Below are 8,993 nucleotides of genomic sequence, written 5' to 3'. Positions count from 1 at the left end.
TCAAACAAAACACAAATAAAATATACCAACATTTAACATATAAGATAGGGACTAATTAATAATTACTTAAACATATAGGATCTCAGACCCTCTGGTTGACCATGTGTTGAATCGGCAATCTACATCAACTCTGAATTGGGTGAGATCAAATTGGTGCCCCACATGCACATCTCAGCATGTTTTAGGAACATCTCATGTACTTGTCATGGGGAATTGAGATCTGCTCCTTATGGAGCACGTCTCAACCACATTCCATCCTGAATTGGAAACATCTATCCATGAATAATAAATACAAATACATGTTCTCAATGTGCGGCCAGGACATGGTGTGAAACGCGCTCTATGAGTAGATCCGAACTCGTCATAGGGAGATGTTCCCAATACGTAGTAGCCATCTGTTTTTTTTTTTTATTTAAATGGTGCCCATAGAAGGAGAACCTGTAATAGAATCACAGGATTTTTTTTTGGAAACTCGAATCAGAGGAATTTGAAAACTCCATTTATGCCCAAAACTTACTTGGCATGTGGTTAATTCGTGTGTCAATAACCCGACTAGCATATTCAAAGAGATATAGATTGTTAGTGAGGTTTGGGTATCGGCAAAAACAGCCGATTAACATCCTTGTTTCAGCCTAATGGGCTTGATACACTCACAGATAGATCCTCATCTAAATATGATCTCATATAATCTTATATTGACTAAAGGCTCACGTTATATACGTAAACAATTTAAATAAATTATATTCAGCTTAATTTTTATTAGTTTAGAAATCATAATGGGTGAATGTGTAATTTGCATACAAATTATAAATTATAATTGGATCATGTCCTAGCGCATCCATCCAATCCATCTCAAAACATTCCATCCAATCCTAGCGCTTCCCAAGCATATCAGAAACTCTCAATAGATTTCTTATAATTGACTTTCTGAGTTTTTCATTCATGTCCAGAAGTACAAAAAGAAACAAGGGAACGCAGCAGTGAGTCAGTGAGTGAGATTACTGGTAAGTCGTGAACTTGTAGCAATTCTGCAGCTAGACCATGAACCGTATGTTCTGAATCTCCTGATACTAGTAAAGTCTAGACCCTGAAGCTTATCCGTTGTATCAGAAACACAGTAAGAGTGAACAATACATGTCCAAAAAAAAAATACAAGCACATTATCAAAATATGGAACATGGTGACTGCTGGACTTGAAAATTCTCTATCATCAAAATTTTACACCTCAATTCAGTTTCCTTCCTCAGCTCATTTGATAACAACCCAAAACCGATTCACTCTCTATCTATGAAGAAAAATACAATTCAAAAATGCAAAGTTCCCTCCAAAAAATTAAAATGCAAAAGCATGCAACGTAAACTGCTGCAGAAACTCACCTGCAACCGAGCTTTGATATCTCCCACAGTGATCAATAGGAACAAACGAGAAACACTCCAAACTGTCAAATAGTCATGGAATAACAACTCACAGATAGATTTTACTCTGGAAGTATCTGCTCATTGTCTGCATCTCCTTCTTCCTCTATTTTAGGCTTTGATGGAGCTTGCCCAGCTCCAGGAGCTTGCTTCTTCTTGATTCCACTCACTATGTCATCAATCCTCAGAAGCATACAAGCAGCCTCGATTGCTGTCTTGAATGTTTGTGCCTTCACATTATATGCATCCCATATCTAAAATTGTATCCAAGCACATTGAGAAGTTAACAAGACTCAATACCACATGGAGAAAAAATGGGAATTGATTAAAGAACAGGAATATGACTTCACACTTTTTTTCTTTCATATCCACTATAGCACCAGTGTTCCCATCAATACCAATCCATGGGTTCTCACCATTTGCATGCTGCAGAAACAAATCCACCACTTTCCAGAAAATCATTTATTTTACCATATCCTTAAAGATAAGAAATTTAACTTCATTAACGAGTGAATAAAAGGCCAAAGTGCAGCTTTACATTGTACCACCCCACTCCGAAAGATCTAGTTGCAGCTTTTACTTTACCTTGCCTTGCAGGGCAGTCATTGTCCGTATCACATTCACCCCACAATTCTGGGCCAGAGTTCGTGGAATTGCTTCAAAGGCTATTGCTGCAGCTTCATAAGGCCACTGTTTGATTATTCAAAAAACAGGCATAAGCTTGGAACCAGAATAAACACCCATAATAAAGAAATAAGCAAGTTAATTTGCAATTCTTCCAAAGTAGATGTTCCAACTCCCTTAAGCATACTTGTATGACTAGGACAAGCTTTTCATAGCTCTCGCACATGATTTGCCAAAGCCAGGCATCTGCCCGATTCATGGCAATTTCAGACATACAACTAACAGTACTCCATGCACAGATTATGTATTTATGTTGGGGCCAGAGGGTTACTAGTCAGTGTTAAGAGGAATTGATGATGGGATCTGATCCCAAGTACAAATCTCCCCAAACTTTACAAGCTAGCTAGCATGCAAATATTATAAATAAATCTAGCAAAAAAACTCAAATTTTCCATCAAATAGTTACATTTATAAATACCATAGTTTACCTTTTCAATGCCTTCAACAGAAGAGCTCTTCTGCTTCAAAGTAGCAGATACAGTTAACTCTGAGGCACCCCCACTGGGAACAAGTTTTGGATTTTCAATAATGTTTTGTGCTACAGACATGGCATCCTATAAAAGTACATTGCCATTCGGCATAACATTTTGGAACAAAAATAAGGTCAGTTCTAATAAAATTGTGGAACATGAAAGATAATTGCTAGCAAACAAGTTTATGCAATTACTGAATTCTTTGCCCTATGGAGATGATGAAACACATGAAAAGACACTGCAAGATAAGGTTGACATGTCTTTTCATGGCTCCTACTTTGTAGGGCAAAGAAAACAAACAGTTGCATAAACTCACTTTTATTGGCATTTCTCCATAAATAAAATTCTGCAAAGCAACTAAAATGGTACTTGTAGATTCCTTTCAACTTCATTCAGCAGGTCCTTGCTGGCACCTCTTAAAAGAACTGTACAAGCTTTAGGGACTTTGCAGTTGTCAATAAAGGCAAAAAACTCATCTCCAATCTTCCTAACTTCAAAAAGTCCAGCTCCGGTTCCAACATCAGATTCCTGGAGTTCATCTGGTTTGTTGAGAACAACTGCTCCACATGCCTTAGCAATCCTATTATTATCAGTTTTTCTCAACCTTCTGATAGTGCTGACTCCCGCTTTGCTCAAGAAATGGCAGGCTAGATCACCAAGTCCCTTTTCTGTAATTACTAAGTCAGGCTTGAATTTCAGAATTTGTGCACAGAGGTTCTCAATGTACTCTTCCTCCATTTTGAGCAAAACTCCCCTGTGAAATCACTTGTCAGAAAATCAAGTAAATTGCAGCTTCTCGTGGTATTATCAGAAACATGGAATGTGGACTGTCAGTGAATCAAATTCAGATTGGATGTACCAAGTTTTTTTGCTTAGATTTGAATTCATATATATATATATATTGGAAACAGTAACTTCATTAACACAAAATTAAGATACAACTGTCAACCCCTAAAATAGGGTGTTGAGCCCAAGTAATCTGAATTACAAAATTATATTAAAAGAAAAAAAAGAGGCTACAAGAAGAAGTCACCCAAGAGAAAAAGGAAAAACAAGACTTGGCCTAAAGCTCTCCAACTCAAGCCCTCATTCCAACTCACAACACCACAGCCAAAAGAAAGAAAGACAACTCACAAACAACGAAAGCCCGGACAAAGAAACTAAAACCCAACTTAACACCACACAAAACTTCAACCGATTACCCAACAACTCCAGATGCTTGCAACTGATCCCCTTTACTTCTTTTACAAACTTTTTTTAATTTTCTTCACCTTCATGTTAGGTCCAACCCCAAATAAACCTCCTTCCAACCTTGCAAAACTTTTGACACCTAATCAGATGGATGATTTTTCTGACTTTTCTGACAGTTTGGATCCTTACAGCTGCCATTGATCCCATGTAGCTCCAAGATTGCATTCTTCTTAAAGGTCTGATCTGCTACTTCCTCTCCACCCCTAAATTCAGCATCCCCTACAACAACAGAAGAAACCAATTTTCCCAAGCTGCATCTGAACTTAAATTAAGCTCAGCTGAAGCCATTTCCAATTTATCTTTGTTAAATTAGATTGACTCACAAGGTATAAGTTGTGTTAGCCTTTTGGCTGTTTACTGTACTAACCCCCTTCTAAACTTTGTGTAATGATACTTCAGGTGTTTTTTTCACTCACCTCAAATCTCAATTTATCTTGATTGATATTGTCAATAAAAAAATGTCAGATCAGATCGGGGTAGATCTAGATTTGATCTGATTGCAAATGGATCTGCCATTTAAAATTTGTGTCCCGGTTTAAAAGGAGTGGGGCCAACTGGGTAGCGGCAGTTTGAACAGGGCCAGAGTGGAGCTTTGGTCAAATTGGCTGAAAATTAGGAGGAACAAGGGCTTTATTGGTAAAAGACCAGTAAAGAAGGGCATTTCGAAAAAAAATGGAAGGGAGGGTCTTCAAAACATCAAGAGGATAACTAGGTCTGGGTAATTGCCAGATTCGGAGGAAAGAAATCCTTGGAAATTCAACGGGTTTAGACTTAGACAAAGCCATGACACAGCAGACACAGTAAAGGATCCAAAAGAGAAAGGTTTTCAAGAAGGGGCAGAGCAAGTGAAAACCCCAGGCCCAGAGGATATTATGCAGATTGATATTACAGAGGGTCAGATTGGGGAGGCAAGTTCATCACCAATGCATGTCCACCTTTCTTAATTGGTGGCAGGGGATCTGTCTACACCAGAAGGGCTGCAGATGGACAACGATAAAGATGGGCTGATTAGTGAAGAAAAGGAACCTGAACGTGAGAAGAATTTGGTTTCCGATCAGACAGATGATGAGATATGGACGAAAAACACTCTCAACAAGCTGACTTTGAAGGAGGTGCAGGAGACTGAGTTGGAGGGGGAAGGGCGGCAGAAGGAAGAGGAAGTCTTCAGCTGACAATAACAAGGGAAGGAAGGCAGAAAAAGTTTATATTAGGAAGAAAAGAGTGATTGGAATTGGCACGGAACCTGAGGGATGAAGCAATAATCCATGAGGTGAATTCAGAGGAAAGGAGAAGGGGGAGGGGGGAAGGGGAGGAAAGGAGCAGTGAGAATCAGGGAAGGTTCATAACAACCGAGAATGGAAAAGTGCCAATTAGCAGGCTAATAGAGAGAGAAGTGGCAGTGGGCAAGTCCCTGGGTCTGTTCTTCTGGGAAGGGGAAGATTTTGCAAGAAAAGCCATCGAGCAGTTTGAAAAAAGAAAGGAGGGAGGAAAAAACAGAAGAAAGGAAAGGAAAGGGAAGGATAGAAAGTGGGACGAAGAAGGGGGTGAGGAGGAAGTGTTGGGTAAGGATATGTGAAGGAGTCCGGGAGGAGGGGGGAGGGGGGAGGAGGAGGGTGCTGAGCTGGAATGTAAGAGGGCTCAGAGAGAGAAATAGGAGAAGAATAGTGAGAAATCTAATTAGGAGTCAGAAGCCAATGTTAGTTCTGTTACAGGAAGCTAAGCTGGAATCTTTTAATGTTGCTTTGAAGGAGGAGATTTGGGAGAGAAAAGTGGGGAATGGATGGAGTTGAATGCTGAGAAGATGTCAGAAGGTTAGGTCACTTTTTGGGATCCAGGGGTGTTCAGAAAGACAGGTGAAAAGCAAAAATAATTTGGAGCTGCATACCATTTGCTGTTTGCTGGATCCTAGGGAATGAAACAGAAGAGTTTTTGAAGATAAATCTAGAAATGCTGAAATTCTTGTGGCTACGGTGGGGAACCCAGATTTTGCTCGTATCAGTAAATCAGATCTGGGGGAGAATTTTTGGAATATTATTGAATTTTGGTTGTCAGTTTTCAGCTTGTATCTCTAAATCTGTTTTGATTGTGAGGTGCCATCTTGTCACCTCTTAGTCTGTAATTTTTTTTTTTGATTAATGAATTTCTTTTTATTCTTCAAAAAGAAAAAGGTTTGGTTCAGCATAGGACTAATCTAGGCCTAACCCTGAGAGTTAGGCCCCCAGCCCCCCATGCCAAGTTTCAATCTAACCCCAGCCTGCAACCCCAAAATCCCACCTTAACACATGTAAAGCTTGAGAAGGAATGGGTCTTGTTCAGATAGAGCTCACTCAAGTTTTGTCACTACCTCCACAATTGCAACCATTCATAGGAACACACACATGAGAGAGAGTATTTGAGCAATAACAGCCATTCAAGGGGAACAATTATGTAGAGATGTGCAAGGGCAGCAATGGTACAGACTCTATGAGAGGAAAGGAATGCTAGAATATTCAAGGATAAGGAGGAAATTTCTGAATGTGTAATCCATAGGCTAGATTCATGGCTAAAAACTATGCAGCTATTCCTACCTTTCTCCACGGATGAAATCTTAAGGGATTGGGGCTGTGGTAGCACAAGATTTAGGCCTCATTCCAGTTGTTCCCATGGTTGTACTTCTTCCCACAATTCACTTCTTAATAACACAAATTCTTTTAGGAGGCTGCTTGGTGAAATGGGAAAATCTTGGGCTCACAAGTGTGAGAACACAGGCTTAGTGTAATGGGAAAATCCCCATGTTTTCCCATTTAATAAACTATGATACCTGGATATCTGTAAAAGGGTGCTATATCGTTTCAGATACTTTAATTTTTATTTTAAATTTCATATTCAACACCTTGTCCTGTTGTCCAGCTATGCCCCTACTGTATCTAGGTAAAAAGAGTAATAAGATGTATACCTCCAGTTTGCACATATAATGGGGTACCGGCGTGCTGCCTTAACAGTTTTTAAGTTGAAGCAGAAACAATGCAAGCAAAGCACGTGCCTCACCTAGTAGGAATAAGGTCCATAGTTACGCTTAGGCAAGTAAGTGGTTTTCATGGCTGCCTCGAAGCATCAACACAAAGGTTTTATACAGGGCACTCACCTAACTATTTAAACAACTGCCTGAGCAGTTGCATAGGTGACCAAAGAAGCTGGGCAGACATCTTTATACTAGTTTATACTATTTTATTATTAGATTGCTTATAGTATGAAGATACACTTATTAGGGTTCATACAGGGAGCTTACATCCCAATGAAGGATTAGCAAGGAACAGCATGCAGGTACTCCATTTATTTGTTTATTTTTTACACTAAAACAGGGGCTCTGCATTGTTTATTTTTTACTCTATTTATTTATTTTGGTCACCTGAAACACTAGATACACATATTCATGTGTATCAGATGTATTGATACTATGAACCATGGCGACACTAGTACTTTTTGTGTTGCACTTATAGTGCAATTAGCTTACCTCTTCCAGGGAAGAAAAAAGATGACATACCAAATGATGGCAAGGAATTCAGTGTTAAAAACAGTTATAGAGCAAGGCTTACCAATCTTCTTCCTTGACCAACTCTGCATTTGTTTGATTCTCTCCCTTCTTGTATTCAAGAGGACAACCTAGAAGAATAATGCGTGGATTCAATATCTTTCTTCTCATTTTTCCAGGTGCAACAACATCTTTGTTAATCATAACCCCTTTGAGAACCCTAGAATCTTCTAACTGGCAACCAGGAACCTTCTCAACCTTTATATATTTTTTAATATCTACCTCGCGCAACCCAGGGCCGACATCCACACCCACTGTCATAGTAGCATCAATTGCTAGATCCTGAAAACCAGGTAACTAAGCTCACCCATTTGAGGGAGAAAATAAATTGTGGTTGGACCAAAGTAGACTGAAATAATTCTACAACAGTGATAATGATATATGATTTTATAAAAGAAAATTGATAGACAAGTTACTCACAGCAATTAGATCTCCAAACTGACTGGTAAACTTTGTGGCAATACAACTCTTAACAAGACCCAGCATTGCAGGCCCTGCCAAATGTTAAAGGAGAAAAGTTGGAATACATGTACTATAGTGGAGCTCAATAAAAACAAACTAAGGGCATCAAGGATTTAATGCATGGATTTTGGATCCACTCTTCCCAAAACCCGAGATAGCCGGAACCAACATTGGGTAATGGCCTTTTTTTATATTGGATAGAAATAAAATGCCAAAGGCAAAGTCCATATCCAGTCCAACCCACCAAAAACCTCAGATAGCTGAGACTAAATTTGGGTAATGATCTTTAGAGAATCTATGATGGATGATATCACATACCAATAACAGGGGAGAAACTGTGATTCACATATTGCAACAAAATATAGACATAATTGCAAGAATTAAGGACATAAATAATTAGTTGTTAAATTTTGGTTGTAAAAAGTGCCGCTGCAACTTACGGTCATTCACATCAACTGACATAGCAATCTTGTCAAGCACAGCAATAGCATCCTCAAGAGCTTGGTTGTAAGCTGCAAGAAGGGGGAAAAAGTTGTAAGGATAATATAAATATCCAATAAAATAAGAAAATCCATCTTCTTTGACTTTGGAACTTACCTCGACAAATAACTGAAGGGTGATAATTCTTCTCAATACAAGCTTCAGAAACATGAAGCATCTCGCCAGCTTTCCCCAAATTACATTAAAAGGGATGAGCCATGTAAATCACAATAATTTATTTTCTATTTTAAAAATCAATGGGAAATGATAATTGCATAACTATTTCCAGAAAAGCAAATACCACCATTATAACGAGTCAAACTTCCAAATTAAGATGAACTACTGACCAAAACTTTACCTAGTTACTCTATTTAAAAGCATAATCAAGTGTTTTCCTAGCTAAGGTAAAAGAGTATAAGCTGCCCTACCCAAACAGGGTGTGCCATGTACATATTACATGCCTGATGGGTGCAAAAAGCATAATCAAAACAGTACCTATTGATCGAATTAAGGTATGTTAACCGGACCCAGAAAAAACAAGCAGCATAGTTGTGTTATTTAGTAGAAGTGTCCAGAAACTATGTACTCAAGTCAATGTACAAAATGCTTGATATAGACCAGGTTATGTCAAATGAATCCCAGCAAAAGTCGGGTCTT

At 38.7% G+C, this 8,993-nt stretch overlaps 1 protein-coding gene across 5 annotated transcripts in view; it reads right to left on the bottom strand.

Moving 5' to 3' along the window:
* Positions 1–1,169: 1,169 nt before the first annotated feature.
* The window catches only part of LOC104595069 (T-complex protein 1 subunit gamma-like), a 29,003-nt gene continuing 21,179 nt past the window's right edge, over positions 1,170–8,993 (bottom strand). Inside the window, exons 7-15 of one of the 5 annotated variants that reach the window (XR_016082613.1) lie at positions 8,454–8,522; positions 8,297–8,368; positions 7,815–7,888; positions 7,399–7,676; positions 2,942–3,326; positions 2,528–2,653; positions 2,001–2,105; positions 1,377–1,669; positions 1,170–1,285 (exon numbers count right to left, since the gene is read on the bottom strand). Coding sequence is in view for 4 of the 5 variants with exons in the window: in XM_019197416.2 (XP_019052961.1) it covers positions 1,478–1,669; positions 1,761–1,841; positions 2,001–2,105; positions 2,528–2,653; positions 2,942–3,326; positions 7,399–7,676; positions 7,815–7,888; positions 8,297–8,368; positions 8,454–8,522 (1,382 nt within the window). In the remaining variant the exon portion in view is untranslated. Of the gene's footprint in view, positions 1,670–1,760; positions 1,842–2,000; positions 2,106–2,527; positions 2,654–2,941; positions 3,327–7,398; positions 7,677–7,814; positions 7,889–8,296; positions 8,369–8,453; positions 8,523–8,993 lie in introns of all 5 variants that reach the window. The other 4 variants (XM_019197415.2, XM_019197416.2, XM_010255638.3 and 1 more) reach the window with 4 other exon arrangements.

Source organism: Nelumbo nucifera, chromosome 2, assembly GCF_055504915.1.
Source record: "Nelumbo nucifera cultivar China Antique chromosome 2, China Antique-T2T, whole genome shotgun sequence".
Taxonomy (NCBI): domain Eukaryota; kingdom Viridiplantae; phylum Streptophyta; class Magnoliopsida; order Proteales; family Nelumbonaceae; genus Nelumbo; species Nelumbo nucifera.
The sequence above is the reverse complement of the archived record's forward strand: the minus strand, read 5'-3'. Positions and strand labels throughout refer to the sequence as shown.